Here is a 25,005-nt window from a genome sequence, read left to right as displayed (position 1 = left end):
GGAGAGGAATGTGACCGGTTGGCGCAAGTGAGTGACGGCAGAGATGGAAGGAAGGCGAAGGGCGACCGTGACCGGGTGGCGAGGGAAACTGTTACGGGGGGATGGGAGCGTGGCGAGTGACGGGAGCGTGACGTGGGGTGGGAGCGTGGCGAGTGACGGGAGCGTGACGTGGGGTGGGAGCGTGACGTGGGGTGGGAGCGTGACGTGGGGTGGGAGCGTGACGTGGGGTGGGAGCGTGACGTGGGGTGGGAGCGTGACGTGGGGGTGGTAGCGTGACGTGGGGTGGGAGCGTGACGTGGGGTGGGAGCGTGACGTGGGGTGGGAGCGTGACGTGGGGTGGGAGCGTGACGTGGGGTGGGAGCGTGACGTGGGGTGGGAGCGTGACGTGGGGTGGGAGCGTGACGTGGGGTGGGAGCGTGACGTGGGGTGGGAGCGTGACGTGGGGTGGGAGCGTGACGTGGGGGTGGGAGCGTGACGTGGGGTGGGAGCGTGACGGGGGGTGGGAGCGTGACGTGGGGTGGTCGCGTGACGTGGGGTGGGAGCGTGACGTGGGGTGGGGGCGTGACGTGGGGTGGGAGCGTGACGTGGGGTGGGAGCGTGACGTGGGGTGGGAGCGTGACGTGGGGTGGGAGCGTGACGGGGGGTGGGAGCGTGACGTGGGGTGGGAGCGTGACGAGGGGGGGGAGCGTGACGTGGGGTGGGAGCGTGACGTGGGGTGGGAGCGTGACGTGGGGTGGGAGCGTGACGTGGGGTGGGAGCGTGACGTGGGGTGGGAGCGTGACGTGGGGTGGGAGCGTGACGTGGGGTGGGAGCGTGACGTGGGGTGGGAGCGTGACGTGGGGTGGGAGCGTGACGTGGGGTGGGAGCGTGACGTGGGGTGGGAGCGTGACGTGGGGTGGGAGCGTCACGAGTCCAACACGTGATAGAAGACCATGGAAAAAAAAAAAAATAATAATAATAATAATAATAATAATACGAGTGTACAAAAGGGAAATGGGGGTGATCTACAAACACGAGTACTTCTTGTCCCGGGTGAAAAGGACTCCTTTCCAAGTACCTGCGAGATGTGGAATACTCTATCCTCACCGCGACAAAGGATGAGGTGTTGTCCTCCCAGGTCTACCAGACTGGGACACTACTAGAAAATGTTGTCCTGTCAAGGGGACTAAGTCATCACAGCATGGTCGAGCTTACCGGAACACGGGGTAACTATGCGAGACGTGTGTGGCTCATCCTAAGAGGGATCAATGCAGTCTCTGAGTGGCGTCCCTGCGCATATAGATATCGGCGGCAAAAGATTATGGCCACAGTCTTTGAAGCAGAGAAACGAAATCAGAGTTGCAGCCCACTGAGAGATTCGTTTGATTACTAACTGCAATCCCTTCTCAATGGCATCTGCGCTTCAGAGGAGATTAACAAGTCATCGACATATAAGCTACCACGAACTCGTTTTGGAAGGATCCCCATCTTCACCTTGGACACGCGCTCACCATTTCCAATCCTAACACAAGCTCTAATACTCTAGTAAAAACTCTTGATTGCCCTTAACAGCTTTACCCCACCCCCATATATCTTCAATTCTTCCTACAATGCCGTCCTGTCTACTCTGTCATAAGCCTTTTTTAAGTCCATGAAACCCCAAAGGACATCCTTACCTTTTGTAAAAAAGTCTCAATCTGCCTTGCAAAATAAACCAATAAATAAAAAATAGATAAATGATATACATTTTCAAAACCTACACTGCTCTTTAATAGTAATTTCCTCTTTTCCTCTTCTAAACCTCTCAATTAAAAACCCTCCCATATGCCTTTCCAACTACGCTAAACAGATTCCTTTGAAATTGAATTTGTATTTGCCCCTTTTCCTTTGCACAGCGGAACTGTACAAGCACTACTCTAGTTCTTCGGCACCATCCCCTTCCTTAGACATGTTAAAACTCGGAAGTCAATCCACAATAACCATACCTCCCTTTCTCAACCATTCCGCATGACACTCATCCAACCAAGATGCCTCATCAGCTCTAATAACTTTCAACTTTCCTTGTATATCACCTTTTTTCTACATATTTAATTGTCCTCTCCTATCACAGCAATTTTCTTAGTAGAAAACTCCAAAATAGTTCCTAAAGTATTGGGTGCATGGTACTATGCAATTACTACGGCACCATAACATAAAGTCAGTTCCCCATTTAGAGGAAAAAATAAGAACATAATAATGAAGGAGAATGCATGAGACCATAAGACCTACATTAGACAGATCCATGTCCATTACCACGGTCACTCATCCATAAAGTTAAGAAGATAAGAAGATGAGAATGAAGGAGACTGCAAGAGACCATAAGGCCTACACTAGGCAGCTCCGTAGATAAGGCCTTCACTAGGCATCTCCATAGATAAGGCCTACACTAGGCAGCTCCGTAGATAAGGCCTATACTAGGCAGCTCCGTAGATAAGACCTACACTAGGCAGCTCCGTAGATAAGGCCTACACTAGGAGATTTGGAAATGGGCAGGAAATGAAAGTGCGTAAGGTGAAAGGAAATGAGGAATGTGGGGAGGAATGTGGGGAGGAATGTGGGGAGGAATGTGGGGAGGAATATGGGGAGGAATATGGGGAGGAATATGGGGAGGAATATGGGGAGGAATGTGGGGAGGAAAGGGAAGTGAGGAATGTGGGGAGAAAAGGGAAGTGAGGAATGTGGGGAGAAAAGGGAAGTGAGGAATGTGGGGAGAAAAGGGAAGTGAGGAATGTGGGGAGTAAAAGGGAAGTGAGGAATGTGGGGAGGAAAGGGAAGTGAGGAATGTGGGGAGGAAAAGGAAGCGAGGAATGTGGGGAGGAAAGGGAAGCGAGGAATGTGGGGAGGAAAGGGAAGCGAGGAATGTGGGGAGGAAAGGGAAGCGAGGAATGTGGGGAGGAAAGGGAAGCGAGGAATGTGGGGAGGAAAGGGAAGCGAGGAATGTGGGGAGGAAAGGGAAGCGAGGAATGTGGGGAGGAAAGGGAAGCGAGGAATGTGGGGAGGAAAGGGAAGCGAGGAATGTGGGGAGGAAAGGGAAGCGAGGAATGTGGGGAGGAAAGGGAAGCGAGGAATGTGGGGAGGAAAGGGAAGCGAGGAATGTGGGGAGGAAAGGGAGGTGAGGAATGTGGGGAGAAAAGGGAAGTGAGGAATGTGGGGAGGCAAGGGAAGAAAAGGGAAGTGAGGAATGTGGGGAGGCAAGGGAAGCGAGGAATGTGGGGAGGAAAGGGAAGCGAGGAATGTGGGGAGGAAAGGGAAGCGAGGAATGTGGGGAGGAAAGGGAAGCGAGGAATGTGGGGAGGAAAGGGAAGCGAGGAATGTGGGGAGGAAAGGGAAACGAGGAATGTGGGGAGGCAAGGGAAACGAGGAATGTGGGGAGGCAAGGGAAACGAGGAATGTGGGGAGGCAAGGGAAACGAGGAATGTGGGGAGGCAAGGGAAACGAGGAATGTGGGGAGGCAAGGCGGGACAGTGGGTCGGGAAAGTGGGTCGGGAAAGTGGGTCGGGAAAGTGGGTCGGGAAAGTGGGTCGGGAAAGTGGGTCGGGAAAGTGGGTCGGGAAAGTGGGTCGGGAAAGTGGGTGGGGGAAGGGGAGGCGGGGAAGGGAGGCGGGGAAGGGAGGCGGGGAAGGGAGGCGGGGAAGGGAGGCGGGGAAGGGAGGCGGGGAAGGGAGGCGGGGAAGGGAGGCGGGGAAGGGAGGCGGGGAAGGGAGGCGGGGAAGGGAGGCGGGGAAGGGAAGCGGGGAAGGGAGGCGGGAAAGGGAAGCGGGAAAGGGAAGCGGGAAAGGGAAATGAAGGCAAAAATGGATTGGGGGAAATATAGATGGTAGGAAAATGACCTCTGCAAAGAGAGAAACGACAAAAGCGCCTCTCTTGAGCAATTAAGTTTGTCCAAAATCAGTTCATTGTCGAGCCGGTCATTAACAGACTTCGTCGTAATAGACGAGGAAGAAGAAAGGGGCGTTTTGTAGGTTTCAGAGGGTTTGATCAAATTATTGGGGTCACGTTTGCCTTACGACCAAAGGAACACGGAAGACCGAGGAATTGAAGGGAATTGAAGGGAATTGAAGGGAATTGAAGGGAAGGAAAGAAATACGCAGAGGGAAAGCTGGGAAGAGAGGAAGCAAAGATAAACAAGGAATGGGGGAGCGTGGAAGTGAAAGGGGCAAAGGGGAGCTTGGAAGTGAAAGGGGCAAGGGGGAGCGTGGAAGTGAAAGGGGCAAGGGGGAGCGTGGAAGTGAGAGGACAAAGAGGAGAGTAGAAGTGATGTAGCCAAGAAGAGCATGGAAGTGATGTAGCAAAGAGGAGAGTGGAAGTGATGGAACAAAGAGGAGCGTGGAAGTGCTGGAGCGAAGAGGAGCGTGGGTGTAAAGAGGCAAAGAGGAGCATGGAAGTGATAGAGCGAAGAGGAGCGTGGAAGTGAAGGGGTAGAGAGGAGTGTGAAAGTGAAAAGGTAATAGGGAACATGGAAGTAAAGAGGTAAAGGGGAGCGTGGAAGTGAAGAGGTAAAGGGGAGCGTGGAAGTGAAGAGGTAAAGGGGAGCGTGGAAGTGAAGAGGTAAAGGGGAGCGTGGAAGTGAAGAGGCAAAGGGGAGTGTGAAATTGAAGGAGCAAAGTGGAGTGTGTTATTAATGAGGCGAAGAGGAGCGTGGAAATGGATTTGAAGGTGCGGGGGGGGGGGGCTGGAAGTAAAGGTACGAAGGGGAGTCTAGGAGTGAAGAGGAGGAAGAGGAGCATCGAAGTAAAGAGGCGAAGAGGAGCGTGGAGGTAAAGAGGTGAGGGGGAGCGTGGAAGTGAAGACGCGAGGGGGAGCGTGGAAGTGAAGACGCGAGGGGGAGCGTGGAAGTGAAGACGCGAGGGGGAGCGTGGAAGTGAAGACGCGAGGGGGAACGTGGAAGTGAAGACGCGAGGGGGAGCGTGGAAGTGAAGATGCGAGGGGGAGCGTGGAAGTGAAGATGCGAGGGGGAGCGTGGAAGTGAAGATGCGAGGGGGAGCGTGGAAGTGAAGATGCGAGTGGGAGCGTGGAAGTGAAGGTGCGAGGGGGAGCGTGGAAGTGAAGGTGCGAAGGTGAGCCTAGAGTGAAGGGGCGAAGAGTAGCGTCGAAGTTAAGAGGCGAAGAGCGTGGAAGTAAAGAGGCGAAGAGGAGCGTGGAGGTAAAGAGGCGAAGAGGAGCGTGGAAATGAAGGGGGCAAAGATGAACGTGAAATGAAGGGGTAAAAGGGAACATGGAAATAAAGAAGCAAAGGAGTTTGTGGAAGTGAAGAGGCAAAGACGAGAGTAGAAGTGAAAGGGAAAAGAGGAGCTTAGAATTGAAGGGCAAAGGGGAGCGTGGAAGTAAATGGGTGAAAGGAGCATAGAAGTGAAAGGGCAAAGAGGAGCGTGGAAGTAAAGGGTCAAAGAGGAGTGTAGAAGTAAAGGCACAAAGAGGAGTGTAGAAGTAAAGGCACAAAGAGGAGCGTGGAAGTGAAGGGACAAAGGGGAGCGTGGCCGTGAAGGGACAAAGGGGAGCGTGGCCGTGAAGAGGCAAAGGGGAGCGTAGAAGTGAAGAGGCAAAGGGAAGCGTGGGAGTGAAAGAGGCAAATGGGAGCGTGGAAGTGAAGAGGTAAATGGGAGCGTGGAAGTGAAGAGGCAAACGGGAGCGTGGAAGTGAAAGAGGCAAACGGGAGCGTGGAAGTAAAGGTGCAAAGGGGAACGTGGAATTGAAAGAGCAAAAGGGAACGTGGAATTAAAGGGGCGATGGGGAGTGTGAAAATGAAGGGACAAAGGGGAGTGTGGAAGTGAAGGTGCAAAGGGGAACGTGGAAGTGAAGGTGCAAAGGGGAACGTGGAAGTGAAAGAGCAAAAGGGAACGTGGAATTAAAGGGGCGATGGGGAGTGTGAAAGTGAAGGGACAAAGGGGGAGTGTGGAAGTGAAGGGGCAAAGGGGAGCGTGGAAGTGAAGGGGCAAAGGGGAGCGTGGAAGTGAAGGGGCAAAGGGGAGCGTGGAAGTGAAGGGGCAAAGGGGAGCATCGAAGTGAAGGTGTAAGTGGGAGCGTGAAAGTGAAGGTGCAAGTGGGAGCGTGAAAGTGAAGGTGCGAGGGGGAGCATGGAAGTAAAGGTGCAAGGGGGAGCGTGGGAGTGAAAGGGGCAAGGGGGGCGTGGAAGTGAAGGTGCGAGGGGGAGCATGGAAGTAGAGGAGAGCGTGGAAGTTAAAGGGTGAAAGAACATGGAAGTGACGGAGCAAAGGGAAGCGTAGAAGTGAAGGGACGGAGAGGTGTGTGGAAGTGACGAAGAGAAGCGTGGAAGTGAGGGGACAAAGGTGAGCGTGGAAGTGAAGGTACGAGGGGGAGCGTGGAAGTGAAGGTGCGAGGGTGAGCGTGAAGTGAAAGGGGCAGAAGGGAGCGTGGAAGCCAAAGGGGTCTGGAAGTGGGACAGCGAGTTCGGGGAGCAGACTTGGGAATGGGAGAGTGAGTTGGGATTTTGCAGGACTGGAAGATCTTGTAAAGGAGAGGGAGTTGGTAGAACTGACAAGGGAAAGTGAACAGGGAGAGTGATTTTGGAGAGTTGACAGAGGCGAGTGCGTTGGAAGATCGGGATGAGAAAAGTTAGTTGGTAGAACGGACAGGGACGAGGTAGTTGGGAGAATTTGTAGGGATAAGCAAGTTGGGAGAGTTGGCAGGGAAGAGCAAGTTGGAGTAACGACACAAGAGCTGGAAGAACATAGGGTATAAGGGAGTAGTGAAGATTAAGTGTCTACCTCCTGGCTATTTTCTTCAGTAGAGGTACTCTTTATATACCAAAGTGTGAAGGAGAGAGCGAGAGTGATGGTGGACGGTGGGGTGAGAGGATGGAAGAACTGTATGCGTAGCAGCAACTGTTCAGCGTACTCTATAGATCTCTGGCGCCAGACACGAAGAGGAGATCAAAGGAAGGAGGTCCCTGTGCCATCAATAGTGTGTCAGCATTTGCCACGACACAAACAGCCAGCAATCAATACGAGTTCTGACGTATACTCGGAAAACAGTATCACCGTTTTATACACGTTTCTTACATGTACAGTAATTGCAGTTTACATTTCAAGCTTCTAGGGTCATTTCACTCGTATTTTCCCATCGGATGCGGTAAACATTTACTTTTAGTACTAGAAAATATGACTACGTCAGTGGATCCTGCATCTTTTTCCACTTGGTCACTTTTCCAAAGATCCTATACATGCCTACGAATAAGATAATTTCCAGTCCAGGTCCGTCTTTCATCATCATTTATGGACATTTCCTTATGCAGTTCAAAGTTGTTCCCTTGAACTGTCGCTAGGAATCCCCAGGGTTCACAAAGGTTCACAAAGATCTGAAAAATACTCTAACGTGGAATGGAGTATATATAAGTCTGAAAGGAGTACGAAAAGATTCATAACTAGGATGCATGATGAACACAAAGAATATAAGCATAGATCTATGTTACCGATTAGATGTTAAACAAATATAATCAAATACGCAAGGCCTGAGATTAATTCCAAATCGATTCACCAACGCACTCTAATCAACAAAGTGCCTCGTTTACTGGAGGATCTTTTGTAACTTAATACATGGAACAGTTAATTTTGTTGTTTGCGTATGAAGGTAAGCGTCCTTAGAACATGGGTAAGTATTGACAAGCAGACAAAATCTTGAGACCACTCAAACACAAATTACAAAACAAGTATACAACACAAAACAGACAACCACAGACACAAAAAACAGACAGACAAAAAACAGACACAGACACATGAGACAGACACAGACACACGAGACAGACAGGACACACGAGACAGACAGGGCACACGAGACAGACAGGGCACACGAGACAGACACAGACACACGAGACAGACACGACACACGAGACAGACAAGACACACGAGACAGACAAGACACACGAGACAGACAAGACACACGAGACAGACAAGACACACGAGACAGACAAGACACACGAGACAGACAAGACAGACAAGACACACGAGACAGACAAGACACACGAGACAGACAAGACACACGAGACAGACAAGACACACGAGACAGACAAGACACACGAGACAGACAAGACACACGAGACAGACAAGACACACGAGACAGACAAGACACACGAGACAGACAAGACACACGAGACAGACAAGACACACGAGACAGACACACGAGACACACGAGACAGACACAGACACACGAGACAGACAAGACACACGAGACAGACAAGACACACGAGACAGACAAGACACACGAGACAGACAAGACACACGAGACAGACAAGACACACGAGACAGACAAGACACACGAGACAGACAAGACACACGAGACAGACAAGACACACGAGACAGACAAGACACACGAGACAGACAAGACACACGAGACAGACAAGACACACGAGACAGACAAGACACACGAGACAGACAAGACACGAGACAGACAGACAAGACACACGAGACAGACAAGACACACGAGACAGACAAGACACACGAGACAGACACAGACACACGAGACAGACACAGACACACGAGACAGACACAGACACACGAGACAGACACAGACACACGAGACAGACACAGACACACGAGACAGACACAGACACACGAGACAGACACAGACACACGAGACAGACACAGACACACGAGACAGACACAGACACACGAGACAGACACAGACACACGAGACAGACAAGACACACGAGACAGACAAGACACACGAGACAGACAAGACACACGAGACAGACAAGACACACGAGACAGACAAGACACACGAGACAGACAAGACACACGAGACAGACAAGACACACGAGACAGACAAGACACACGAGACAGACAAGACACACGAGACAGACAAGACACACGAGACAGACAAGACACACGAGACAGACAAGACACACGAGACAGACAAGACACACGAGACAGACAAGACACACGAGACAGACAAGACACACGAGACAGACAAGACACACGAGACAGACAAGACACACGAGACAGACAAGACACACGAGACAGACAAGACACACGAGACAGACACAGACACACGAGACAGACACAGACACACGAGACAGACACAGACACACGAGACAGACACAGACACACGAGACAGACACAGACACACGAGACAGACACAGACACACGAGACAGACACAGACACACGAGACAGACAGACGAGACAGACAGACGAGACAGACACACGAGACAGACACAGACACACGAGACAGACACAGACACACGAGACAGACACAGACACACGAGACAGACACAGACACACGAGACAGACACAGACACACGAGACAGACACAGACACACGAGACAGACACAGACACACGAGACAGACACAGACACACGAGACAGACACAGACACACGAGACAGACACAGACACACGAGACAGACAAGACACACGAGACAGACACAGACACACGAGACAGACAGACACACGAGACAGACAGACACACGAGACAGACAGACACACGAGACAGACACAGACACACGAGACAGACACAGACACACGAGACAGACACAGACACACGAGACAGACAAGACACACGAGACAGACAAGACACACGAGACAGACAAGACACACGAGAGACAGACACACGAGACACAGACACACGAGACACAGACACACGAGACAGACACAGACACACGAGACAGACACAGACACACGAGACAGACACAGACACACGAGACAGACAGGACACACGAGACAGACAGGACACACGAGACAGACAAGACACACGAGACAGACAAGACACACGAGACACAGACACACGAGACACAGACACACGAGACAGACACAGACACGAGACAGACAAGACACATGAGACAGACACACGAGACAGACAAGACACGAGACAGACAAGACACACGAGACAGACAAGACACACGAGACAGACACAGACACACGAGACAGACACAGACACACGAGACAGACACAGACACACGAGACAGACACAGACACACGAGACAGACACAGACACACGAGACAGACACACGAGACAGACAAGACACACGAGACAGACAAGACACACGAGACAGACAAGACACGAGACAGACAAGACACACGAGACAGACAAGACACACGAGAGACAAGACACACGAGACAGACAAGACACACGAGACAGACAAGACACACGAGACAGACAAGACACACGAGACAGACAAGACACACGAGACAGACAAGACACACGAGACAGACAAGACACACGAGACAGACAAGACACACGAGACAGACAAGACACACGAGACAGACAAGACACACGAGACAGACAAGACACACGAGACAGACAAGACACACGAGACAGACAAGACACACGAGACAGACAAGACACACGAGACAGACAAGACACACGAGACAGACAAGACACACGAGACAGACAAGACACACGAGACAGACAAGACACACGAGACAGACAAGACACACGAGACAGACAAGACACACGAGACAGACAAGACACACGAGACAGACAAGACACACGAGACAGACAAGACACACGAGACAGACAAGACACACGAGACAGACAAGACACACGAGACAGACAAGACACACGAGACAGACAAGACACACGAGACAGACAAGACACACGAGACAGACAAGACACACGAGACAGACAAGACACACGAGACAGACAAGACACACGAGACAGACAAGACACACGAGACAGACAAGACACGAGACAGACAAGACACACGAGACAGACAAGACACACGAGACAGACACAGACACACGAGACAGACACAGACACACGAGACAGACACAGACACACGAGACAGACAGACACACGACACACAGACACACGACAGACACAGACACACGACAGACACAGACACACGACAGACACAGACACACGACAGACACAGACACACGAGACAGACACAGACACACGAGACAGACACAGACACACGAGACAGACAGACACACGAGACAGACACAGACACACGAGACAGACACAGACACACGAGACAGACACAGACACACGAGACAGACACAGACACACGAGACAGACACAGACACACGAGACAGACACAGACACACGAGACACAGACACACGAGACACAGACACACGAGACACAGACACACGAGACACAGACACACGAGACAGACACAGACACACGAGACAGACACAGACACACGAGACAGACAGACACACGAGACAGACACAGACACACGAGAGACACAGACACACGAGAGACACAGACACACGAGAGACAGACACACGAGACAGACACAGACACACGAGACAGACAAGACACACGAGACAGACAAGACACACGAGACAGACAAGACACACGAGACAGACAAGACACACGAGACAGACAAGACACACGAGACAGACAAGACACACGAGACAGACAAGACACACGAGACAGACAAGACACACGAGACAGACAAGACACACGAGACAGACAAGACACACGAGACAGACAAGACACACGAGACAGACAAGACACACGAGACAGACAAGACACACGAGACAGACATGACACAGGACACAGACATGACACAGGACACAGACATGACACAGGACACAGACATGACACAGGACACAGACATGACACAGGACACAGACAGGACACAGGACACAGGACACAGGAGACAGACAGGACACAGGAGACAGACAGGACACAGGAGACAGACAGGACACAGGAGACAGACAGGACACAGGAGACAGACAGGACACAGGAGACAGACAAGACACACGAGACAGACAAGACACAGATAAGACAGGACAGACAAGACACAGATAAGACAGGACAGACAAGACACATAAGACAGGACAGACAAGACAGACAAGACAGACAAGCCACAGACAAGCCACATATGACAGACAAGACACAGACAAGACACAGACAAGACACAGACAAGACACAGACAAGAGACAAGACACAGACAAGAGACAAGACACAGACAAGAGACAAGACACAGAAGAGACAAGACACAGACAAGACACAGACAAGGCAACACAAGACAACTTAAGACAAAAGACAACTTAAGACAAAAGAACACAAGACAAAAGAACACAAGACAAAAGACAACACAAGACAAATGACAACACAAGACAAATGACAACACAAGACAAAAGACAACACAAGACAAGACAACACAAGACAACACAAGACAAAAGACAACACAAGACAAAAGACAACACAAGATAAAAGACAACACAAGACAAAAGACAAGACAAAAGACAACACAAGACAAAAGACAACACAAGACAACACAAGACAAAAGACAACACAAGATAAAAGACAACACAAGACAAAAGACAACACAAGACAAAAGACAACACAAGACAACACAAGACAGAAACGGACAAGACAGAAACGGACAAGACAGAAACGGACAAGACAGAAACGGACAAGACAGAAACGGACAAGACAGACAAGAGAGAATACACAGACAAGACACACACAGACAAGAGACACACAGACAAGAGACAAAGACAAAGACACAAAGAGAAAGACAAAGATACAAAGACACTGACACAGACAAAAAGACAGACACGAAGAGAGACACAGACACAGGCACCAAGAGACACACAGACACAGAGAGACAGAGACAAAGACACACAAAGAGACAGACAAAAATAGACAAAGAAAGACAAGGAGAGACAAAGACAGACACAGACACAAAGAGACACAGACACAAAGAGACACACAGACAAAGACACACAAAGACACAGACATCAAGAGAGACACAGACATCAAGAGAGACACAGACATCAAGAGAGACACAGACATCAAGAGAGACACAGACATCAAGAGAGACACAGACATCAAGAGAGACACAGACATCAAGAGAGACACAGACATCAAGAGAGACACAGACATCAAGAGAGACACAGACATCAAGAGAGACACAGACATCAAGAGAGACACAGACATCAAGAGAGACACAGACATCAAGAGAGACACAGACATCAAGAGAGACACAGACATCAAGAGAGACACAGACATCAAGAGAGACAGATATCAAGAGAGACACAGACATCAAGAGAGACACAGACATCAAGAGAGACACAGACATCAAGAGAGACACAGACATCAAGAGAGACACAGACATCAAGAGAGACACAGACATCAAGAGAGACACAGACATCAAGAGAGACACAGACATCAAGAGAGACACAGACATCAAGAGAGACACAGACATCAAGAGAGACATCAAGAGAGAGACATCAAGAGAGACACAGACATAAAGAGAGACACAGACATCAAGAGAGAGACACATCAAGAGAGGGACAGACATCAAGAGAGACACAGACATCAAGAGACACAGACATCAAGAGAGACACAGACATCAAGAGAGAGACATCAAGAGAGAGACACCAAGAGAGACACAGACACCAAGACAGACACAGATACAGAAACAGAGACACGAAGAGACAAAGACAGACACAAAGACACACAAAGACAAAGAATGACAAAGACACAGAGACAAAGGCAGACACAAAGAGACAAAGACACAAAGAGACAAAGACACAGACAAGACACAAAGACACAGATACAAAGACAGATACAAAGACACAAAGAGACACAAAGACAGATACAAAGACACAGAGACAAAGACACACAAAGACACAAAGACAAAGACACAAAGACACAGACAATGACAGACAAAAAGACAGATAAAGACACAAAGACATAAAGACACAGACAGATAAAGACACAGACAGATCAAGACACAAAGACAGATCAAGTCACAAAGACAGATCAAGACACAAAGACAGATCAAGACACAAAGACAGATCAAGACACAAAGACAGATCAAGGCACAAAGACAGATCAAGGCACAAAGACAGATAAAGACACAGACAGATAAAGACACAGACAGATCAAGACACAAAGACAGATCAAGACACAAAGACAGATAAAGACACAAAGACAGATCAAGACAAAGACAAAGACACACAGACAAAGACACAAAGACAGACAGACACAAAGACAGACAGACACAAAGACAGACACAGACAAAGACTCAGACAGACAGACTCAGACAGACAAAGACACAAAGACAAAGACACAAAGACAGACACAAAGACAAAGACACAAAGACAAAGACAGACACAAAGACACAAAGACACAGACACAAAGACACAAAGACACAGACAAAGACAAAGACAAAGACAGACAAAGACGCAAAGACAGACAAAGACGCAAAGACAGACAAAGACGCAATGACAGACAAAGACGCAAAGACAGACAAAGACGCAAAGACAGACGCAAAGACAGACAAAGACGCAAAGACAGACAAGGACGCAAAGACAGACAAGGACGCAAAGACAGACAAGGACGCAAAGACAGACAAGGACGCAAAGACAGACAAGGACGCAAAGACAGACAAGGACGCAAAGACAGACAAGGACGCAAAGACAGACAAGGACGCAAAGACAGACAAGGACGCAAAGACAGACAAGGACGCAAAGACAGACAAGGACGCAAAGACAGACAAGGACGCAAAGACAGACAAGGACGCAAAGACAGACAAGGACGCAAAGACAGACAAGGACGCAAAGACAGACAAGGACGCAAAGACAGACAAGGACGCAAAGACAGACAAGGACGCAAAGACAGACAAGGACGCAAAGACAGACAAGGACGCAAAGGCAGACAAGGACGCAAAGGCAGACAAGGACGCAAAGACAGACAAGGACGCAAAGACAGACAAGGACGCAAAGACAGACAAGGACGCAAAGACAGACAAGGACGCAAAGACAGACAAGGACGCAAAGACAGACAACGACGCAAAGACAGACAACGACGCAAAGACAGACAAGGACGCAAAGACAGACAAGGACGCAAAGACAGACAAGGACGCAAAGACAGACAAGGACGCAAAGACAGACAAGGACGCAAAGACAGACAAGGACGCAAAGACAGACAAGGACGCAAAGACAGACAAGGACGCAAAGACAGATAAAGACACAAAGACAAAGACAAAGACACAAAGACAAAGACAAAGACAAAGACACAAAGACAAAGACACAAAGACAAAGACACAAAGACAAAGACACAAAGACAAAGACACAAAGACAAAGACACAAAGACAAAGACACAAAGACAAAGACACAAAGACACAAAGACAAAGACAAAGACACAAAGACAAAGACACAAAGACACAAAGACAAAGACAAAGACAGACAAAGACGCAAAGACAGACAAAGACGCAAAGACAGACAAAGACGCAAAGACAGACAAAGACGCAAAGACAGGCAAAGACGCAAAGACAGACAAAGACGCAAAGACAGACAAAGACGCAAAGACAGACAAAGACGCAAAGACAGACAAAGACGCAAAGACAGACAAAGACGCAAAGACAGACAAGGACGCAAAGACAGACAAGGACGCAAAGACAGACAAGGACGCAAAGACAGACAAGGACGCAAAGACAGACAAGGACGCAAAGACAGACAAGGACGCAAAGACAGACAAGGACGCAAAGACAGACAAGGACGCAAAGACAGACAAGGACGCAAAGACAGACAAGGACGCAAAGGCAGACAAGGACGCAAAGGCAGACAAGGACGCAAAGGCAGACAAGGACGCAAAGGCAGACAAGGACGCAAAGGCAGACAAGGACGCAAAGGCAGACAAGGACGCAAAGGCAGACAAGGACGCAAAGACAGACAAGGACGCAAAGACAGACAAGGACGCAAAGACAGACAAGGACGCAAAGACAGACAAGGACGCAAAGACAGACAAGGACGCAAAGACAGACAAGGACGCAAAGACAGACAAGGACGCAAAGACAGACAAGGACGCAAAGACAGACAAGGACGCAAAGACAGACAAGGACGCAAAAACAGACAAGGACGCAAAGTCAGACAAGGACGCAAAGTCAGACAAGGACGCAAAGTCAGACAAGGACGCAAAGACAGACAAGGACGCAAAGGCAGACAAGGACGCAAAGACAGACAAGGACGCAAAGACAGACAAGGACGCAAAGACAGACAAGGACGCAAAGACAGACAAGGACGCAAAGACAGACAAGGACGCAAAGACAGACAAGGACGCAAAGACAGACAAGGACGCAAAGACAGACAAGGACGCAAAGACAGACAAGGACGCAAAGACAGACAAGGACGCAAAGACAGACAAGGACGCAAAGACAGACAAGGACGCAAAGACAGACAAGGACGCAAAGACAGACAAGGACGCAAAGACAGACAAGGACGCAAAGACAGACAAGGACGCAAAGACAGACAAGGACGCAAAGACAGACAAGGACGCAAAGACAGACAAGGACGCAAAGACAGACAAGGACGCAAAGACAGACAAGGACGCAAAGACAGACAAGGACGCAAAGACAGACAAGGACGCAAAGACAGACAAGGACGCAAAGACAGACAAGGACGCAAAGACAGACAAGGACGCAAAGACAGACAAGGACGCAAAGACAGACAAGGACGCAAAGACAGACAAGGACGCAAAGACAGACAAGGACGCAAAGACAAACAAGGACGCAAAGACAGACAAGGACGCAAAGACAGACACAGACACAAGAGACACAGACACAAGAGACACAGACAAGAGACACAGACACAAGAGACACAGACACAAGAGACACAGACACAAGAGAGACAGACAAGAGAGACAGACAAGAGAGACAGACACAAGAGAGACAGACACAAGAGAGACAGACACAAGAGAGACAGACACAAGAGAGACAGACACAAGAGAGACAGACACAAGAGAGACACACAAGAGAGAGACAAGAGAGAGACAAGAGAGACAGACACAAGAGACACAGGCACAAGAGAAACAGACAAGAGAAACAGACAAGAGAAACAGACGAGACAGTCACAAGAGACACAGACAAGAGAGACAGACACAAGAGAGAGACACAAAACAGACACAAGAGACAAAGACAAGAGACAAAGACACGAGACAAAGACACAAAGACACAGACACAGACAGGCAGACACAGACAGACACACAAAGACAGAGACAGACACACAGACAGACACAGACACACAAAGACAGACACAGACACAGACACAGACAAACAAAGACACAGAGACAAAGACAGACAGACACACAGAGACAAAGATACACAGGGACAAAGGCACACAGAGACAAAGGCACACAGAGACAAAGATACACAGAGACAAAGACAGAGAATCGGACACTATTGACAAAGACACAAAGACAGACACAAAGTAAAAGACAGAAACAAAGACACAAAGAAAAAGACAGACAAATAGACGAAGACACAAAGAGACGAAGACAAAGACTAAGACACAAAGATGAAGACAAAGACAAATACACACAGACAAAGACACAACGACAAAGACACAGAGACAAAGGCACAGACAAAGGCACAAAGACAAATACAAAGAAACAATGACAAGACAAAGACACAGAGACAAATACAAAGAAATAATGACAAGACACAAAGACAAAGACAAATACACAAAGAAAGATAACGACAAAGACACAAAGACACAAACACAAACACAAAGACAAAGACAAAGGCAGACAAAGACAGACACAAAAACAAAAACACAAAAGACAAAGACAGACACAAAGACAGAGACAAAGGCAAAAACAAATAGACAATGACAGACAGACAAATACACAAGAACAAAGACACAGATACGCAGGAACAAAGACACAGACACAAAAACAAACACAGACACAAAGACAGACAGACAGACAGACAGACAGACAGACACAAAGACAGACAGACAGACAGACAGACAGACAGACAGACAGACAGACAGACAGACAGACAGACAGACAGACAGACAGACAGACAGACAGACAGACACACACACACACACACACACACACACACACACACACACACACACACAAAGACAACCGTGTAGTTAATGAATGGAATAAACTTCCTGCACAGGTAGTGCAATGTAGTTCAGTTCGAAGCTTTAAGAATCATTTAGATAAATACCTAAGTAAGATGCTGTAATGATTATAATTTATCTTATATTATTTGTTTTTGTTTTGTTATCATTTGTCTGATTTTCATTTATTACTAGTTATATGTCAATTTATTATTATTTACTATTTACCTGTTTGTTTACTATTTAACTATACCTATGCATTTATTTGTATATTTTATTTGTTATTTACATTATCATAGTTTTTATTTATTATTTTATTATCAATATGATTTTTTTTCCGCATCCGACCTAGATATGGATCAAAAGGTCTCCTGTCGGCATGCTCCGCCTTTGTAAATCCTTTGTAAATAGAGACAGCGAAAGAGACAGAGAGACAGACAGAGAGAGACAGAGACAGCCAGACAAACAGACAGAGACAGACAGAGAGACAGAGACAGACAGAGAGACAGAGACAGACAGAGGCAGACACAGAGACAGACAGAGGCAGATACAGAGACAGAGACACAGACACAGACAGACACACAGACACACACAGTTGGTAGAGCGCTGAACTGCCACCAAGGTGGCCCGTAGTTCATGGTTCGAATCCTGCCCAGGTCCGAAATTATTTCGGTACCGCTGCGCTTCGGGTCGTTACTCTGACTCTCGTGGGCGGGGAGTTGGGTGTGTGTGTGTGTGTGTGCAAGGTCATAGCGTTACCCATAGATCGGACCTACGAGCTCTGAGCTCTCTTCCAGGAGGGAAATAGCTGTCGATCACGAGTCCAACACGTGATCCAAAGACCAAGTGAATACACACACACACGACACAGACACAGACACAGACACAGACACACACACACACACACACACACACACACACACACACACACACACACACACACACACACACACACACACACACACACACACACACACACACACACACAAGATTGTTGGCGAAACCTACAACTTACAGAGCGATAAAAGTGGCTTTTACTCGTACATACTTGAATAAATGGTAAGGAAAATACTAGTCACAATGATAAGGCCTAAACTGGAGTATGCAGCGACAATGGGGTCGCCTATTACAAAAAAGAATATAAAGAAGATTGAGAGAATCCTGAGAGCAGTTACGAGGATGGCCCTAGAACTCAAAATATTCATAGAAAGAAAGACTGGTAAAATTGAAGTTGCTGACTCTGGAACAGAGGAGGGAAAGAGGTGTCTTGTTGACCATCTATAGAATTATGAAAGGCATGAAAGTTCTTGACAGAGAGGACTTGCTAAATTGGGATAGGAGAATCACAAGAGGACATGGAAAAAAGCTTAGAAAGGACAGTTATAGAAGAGACCGGAAAAAAGAATAGCTTTCTCAACAGTGTGGTAAATTTATGGAACACACTGGATGAAAAAACAATACAAGAATTTAAGAGCAAACTGTATATGGAGAGGTACAAAGACGGGATACCTCGAGCTTAGATCCCCTTTCCCGTAAGATACTAGGTAAGTACAAGTAGGTAAATACAAGTAGGTAAATACAAGTAGGTAAAATACACGAAACCACAAACTCGCGCTCTCACCCTCACACCCACAAATACACAGAAACCAGCTACACAGAAACCACACATTCACGAAACCGCGCACGCATTCACACGTACAGACGAAAGCATGTATACATACGTCTTTTATTTTATTAGCATAATAATACGTGTGACTACCCTTCCCACACTGCCAGGATGGCCTCGTTGCCTAAGCACTGTTTACCAAACATGGGCTGTTGCAATATTGAGTGTAGAAGGGCAGTAGAGCTGGATGTTATCTCTGTAATGTAGCCATCGAAACACTTCCATGGGATTAAGGCGTTAACCTCCGCCATGCCCTCACAACCTTGTATAAATGTAATACATACAAACTTTAGTAAAACCGGATTTCTTTTAAGCCCAATTAATCATTCTAACGTCCCCCACCCCACATACCGACACTCTCTCTCTTACACACTTACACACTCTCACACTTTCACTCTTTCACACTTTCACTCTTTCACACTCACACTGACTCACTTTCACTCTCACACTCACTTTCACACACTCTCACACTCACTTTCACTCTCACACTCATTTTCACTCTCACATTCTCATTTTCACTCTCACACTCTCTCACTTTCACTCTCACACTCTCACTCTCACACTCTTTCACTTTCACTCTCACACTCTCTCACTTTCACACTCACACTGACTCACTTTCACTCTCACACTCACTTTCACACACTCTCACACTCACTTTCACTCTCACACTCATTTTCACACACTCTCACACTCACTTTCACACACTCTCACACTCACTTTCACACACTCTCACACTCACTTTCACACTCATACTCACTTTCACATTTTCACACACACACACACACACCGTTTCGCGCTCACACTTTCACGCACTCCCACACTTTCACGCACTCCCACACTTTCACGCACTCCCACACTTTCACGCACTCCCACACTTTCACGCACTCCCACACTTTCACGCACTCCCACACTTTCACGCACTCCCACACTTTCACGCACTCCCACTTTCACGCACTCTCACTTTCACGCACTCTCACTTTCACGCACTCTCACTTTCACGCACTCTCACTTTCACGCACTCTCACTTTCACGCACTCTCACTTTCACGCACTCTCACTTTCACGCACTCTCACTTTCACGCACTCTCACTTTCACGCACTCTCACTTTCACGCACTCTCACTTTCACGCACTCTCACTTTCACGCACTCTCACTTTCACGCACTCTCACTTTCACGCACCTCTCACTTTCACGCACTCTCACTTTCACGCACTCTCACTTTCACGCACTCTCACTTTCACGCACTCTCACTTTCACGCACTCTCACTTTCACGCACTCTCACTTTCACGCACTCTCACTTTCACGCACTCTCACTTTCACGCACTCTCACTTTCACGCACTCTCACTTTCACGCACTCTCACTTTCACGCACTCTCACTTTCACGCACTCTCACTTTCACGCACTCTCACTTTCACGCACTCTCACTTTCACGCACTCTCACTTTCACGCACTCTCACTTTCACGCACTCTCACTTTCACGCACTCTCACTTTCACGCACTCTCACTTTCACGCACTCTCACTTTCACGCACTCTCACTTTCACGCACTCTCACTTTCACGCACTCTCACTTTCACGCACTCTCACTTTCACGCACTCTCACTTTCACGCACTCTCACTTTCACGCACTCTCACTTTCACGCACTCTCACTTTCACGCACTCTCACTTTCACGCACTCTCACTTTCACGCACTCTCACTTTCACGCACTCTCACTTTCACGCACTCTCACTTTCACGCACTCTCACTTTCACGCACTCTCACTTTCACGCACTCTCACTTTCACGCACTCTCACTTTCACGCACTCTCACTTTCACGCACTCTCACTTTCACGCACTCTCACTTTCACGCACTCTCACTTTCACGCACTCTCACTTTCACGCACTCTCACTTTCACGCACTCTCACTTTCACGCACTCTCACTTTCACGCACTCTCACTTTCACGCACTCTCACTTTCACGCACTCTCACTTTCACGCACTCTCACTTTCACGCACTCTCACTTTCACGCACTCTCACTTTCACGCACTCTCACTTTCACGCACTCTCACTTTCACGCACTCTCACTTTCACGCGCTCACACTTTCACGCACCCCCACACTTTCACGCACCCCCACACTTTCACGCACCCCCACACTTTCACGCACCCCCACACACTCACGCACTCCCACACTTTCACGCACTCCCACACTTTCACGCACTCCCACACTTTCACGCACTCCCACACTTTCACGCACTCCCACACTTTCACGCACTCCCACACTTTCACGCACTCCCCCACTTTCACGCACCCTCACTTTCACGCAGCCTCACTCTCACGCAGTCTCACTTTCACGCACTCTCACTTTCACGCACTCTCACTTTCACGCACTCTCACTTTCACGCACTGTCACGCTCACGCACTCTCACTCTCACGCACTCTCACACTCACACTCTCACGCTCACACACTCTCACGCTCACGCACTCTCACGCTCACGCACTCTCACGCTCACGCACTCTCACCCTCACGCACTCTCACGCTCACGCACTCTCACGCTCACGCACTCTCACGCTCACGCACTCTCACGCTCACGCACTCTCACCCTCACGCACTCTCACTCTCACGCACTCTCACACTCACGCACTCCCACACTTTCACGCACTCCCACACTTTCACGCACTCCCACACTTTCACGCACTCCCACACTTTCACGCACTCCCACACTTTCACGCACTCCCACACTTTCACGCACTCCCACACTTTCACGCACTCCCACACTTTCACGCACTCCCACACTTTCACGCACTCCCACACTTTCACGCACTCCCACACTTTCACGCACTCCCACACTTTCACGCACTCCCACACTTTCACGCACTCCCACACTTTCACGCACTCCCACACTTTCACGCACTCCCACACTTTCACGCACTCCCACACTCTCACGCACTCCCACACTTTCACACACTCCCACACTTTCACACACACTTCCACACACTCACTTTCACACACTTTCACACACTCACTTTCACACGCTCACACACTCACACGCTCACACACTCACACACTCATACTTTCACACTCACACTTTCACACTCTCACACACACTTTCACACACTCATACTTTCACACTCACACTTTCACACTCACACTTTCACACTCACACTTTCACACTCACACACTTTCACACACACACACACTTTCACACACACACTTTCACACACACACTTTCACTCACATTTTTACATTCTCACACTTTCACACTTTCACACACACACACACACACACACACACACACACACACACACACACACACACACACACACACACACACACACACACACACACGCGCGAACACGCGCGCAGACACACTTTCACACACACATACACACTTTCACACACACTTTCACACACACTTTCACACACACTTTCACACACACACACACATACACAAACACATAATGGCACACAAACGCACATATAAACACACATACAGACACAAACACGTAAACGTAAAGCACAGACCAAGACACGAAAACTAAAAAAAAAAAAAAAAAAAAAAAAAACACACACACGGGCGGTTAGGGAGATTAGCGGGTGGGGAGGCAAAGGGATGGGCAGTAAGGTGAGGGGAAGGGCAGTAAGGTGAGGGGAAGGGCAGCGAGATGAGGGAAGGGGTACAATACTGGGGAATCACAGTAAGGAGAACAGGGCAGTAAAGGGGTAAAGAACGGGAAAGGGGGAAGGGCAGTAAGGGAAGAAAGGGCATTAAGAGGGAAGGGTATTAAAGAGGAAAGGGCAATAAAGGGGGAGGTCGATAATGTGGTATTGGCAACAAAGGGAAAGGGCAACAAGGGGAAAGGGCAATCAGGAGGGAAAGGCAATATTGGGAGGAAGACAATATGGTAAGGTGAAGGACAGTGGGTGAGTGGGGGGGGGGCGAAGTTGGGAGGCAGACAAATAAGAAGTCGGAAGAAAAGAGGTATGGGATGGACAGGATGTTACGAGGCAGGAACTTGAATGCAAGCAGCGTGGTAAATAAGCTCAAGTCTCGGGAACCTCCTTTGGTAGGCCCAATCTTTTTTTTTTTTTTTTTTTTTTTTTTTTTTTAGTTTTCACCGTCCATTTTTATTCATTATTATCTTAATAAATCATTTACTGGATTAGGTGCTGTTACTATATCACATGTTCAATTAGACATTTTTATTCTACGATGTTTTATTTCCAACTGCCTTATAGTCAACGGAACTTTCTAGACATCATGGTTCTGGTCTTACTATTTGAGGCTTCTTCATATACTGGCCAATATACAAATTGTCAATAATAACGATATTAATTTTCTAAACAATAAGATTATCGAGTCACTAACTTTGATGAATAATAGTGTGTCGTTAGGTTACAAGAAAACTACAACTTTATGAAAAGGGCGTGTTTAGGGTAACCAGGCCCACCCAAGTTCTACCCAGCTCATTCTGGTAACCGTGACTTCGTCTTATATCAAATTACAGTATTCTGGCAAGTCGTATATAAAAGTGACCCCTCTATCTGTATACAATGGAGGTTAGCTTTCGTATATCTTATTAAAATTTCTACTCCCACAATGGATGCTAGCAATATACATTACTGTATAAAATTGGTTGTCGTTTTATTAAAATATTCAACTTAAAACAAGCTCTGAAGTATATGATGACTTACCATAAACAGAAGCATTAGTTTCAATGGTTCCATACTTCTAAAAACACTTGGGTTAAGAGGGAAATAAGTAGATGTTTGATTATCACTCCCACGACCCTCACCAACCAAACCAGACGACGAACTGCACAGTCACGACCGCGTAGAATCAAGAGTGCTGCCACCTGTCACGACTTATTTGAAGTTCATGAAACCACCGAGTCGCCGGTTACGAGACAATTAGGAAGGACAAGTGTCTGTTAAGACAAACAAGAGTCGATGTTTATGGAGACAAGTGGTGAAATACAGTTTTTCAAATAAAATTAAGGAGTGACTATGATAGTGGCCTGTGTTATGTTCACCCAATTAGCTTAAATAATTTTATCTGTACAGTATTTCTTTAATCCTAAAGTAAAGGGCAGAAATTCAAAGAAATCATGTTATACGGAAACTTGAATTATGTGCCATTTCCAACCCATGAGTTGGCAGAAATTCTTCCATGATAGGATGACAAACAGGGACGAAGTGGGAACCCCAAAACCGTCTTACAAATTAATCCCATGACGAAACTCATTTGCATAGTTCTATGATATGATTGACTAGTTCGTCAAGACCAATAACATGCCGATCTTTTTAACGGGAAAGGGGTACAAAGTCGTAATTGCAGCAACATCTATCAAACCCAGATTTCAAGCTTTCAGGTGACTGCAGTGGAGGTAAAATCAACATGTAATAAAATCGGAATATTAATGTGGCTGTTTTTCCCTTTTAGTGTGGTCTGAAACATTACTCGCTTAATTTGCTTCTGCCTGCTCAGTCACGCCTGAATGTAAACTTCATATTTTAGACCAAGTATCAAAATTCTTCCAGAAAAAAAGAAGAAGAAGAAAAAAAATAGCTTT

At 47.8% G+C, this 25,005-nt stretch overlaps 2 protein-coding genes across 2 annotated transcripts in view; one reads left to right on the top strand and one right to left on the bottom strand.

Moving 5' to 3' along the window:
* Positions 1-24,276, bottom strand: part of LOC143029947 (peroxidase-like) — an 85,133-nt gene extending 60,857 nt beyond the window's left edge. Inside the window, exon 1 of the mRNA XM_076193158.1 lies at positions 24,128-24,276. Coding sequence (XP_076049273.1) covers positions 24,128-24,160 — 33 coding nt within the window. The 5' untranslated portion in view covers positions 24,161-24,276. The remainder of the gene's footprint in view (positions 1-24,127) is intronic.
* Positions 14,160-22,595, top strand: LOC143029438 (uncharacterized; the record flags this gene model as incomplete). Its single annotated transcript, XM_076192084.1, has 4 exons — positions 14,160-14,222; positions 18,658-18,776; positions 20,082-20,615; positions 20,657-22,595. Coding segments are annotated over exons 1-4 (2,655 nt in total), but the record flags the coding sequence as incomplete, so codon positions are not given.
* Positions 24,277-25,005: the final 729 nt, after the last annotated feature.

The sequence above is a fragment of the Oratosquilla oratoria genome, chromosome 11 (assembly GCF_046742065.1).
Source record: "Oratosquilla oratoria isolate Oo_2021 chromosome 11, ASM4674206v1, whole genome shotgun sequence".
NCBI lineage: Eukaryota > Metazoa > Arthropoda > Malacostraca > Stomatopoda > Squillidae > Oratosquilla > Oratosquilla oratoria.
Note: the sequence above shows the minus strand (reverse complement) of the source record. Positions and strands in the feature narration are given on the sequence as shown.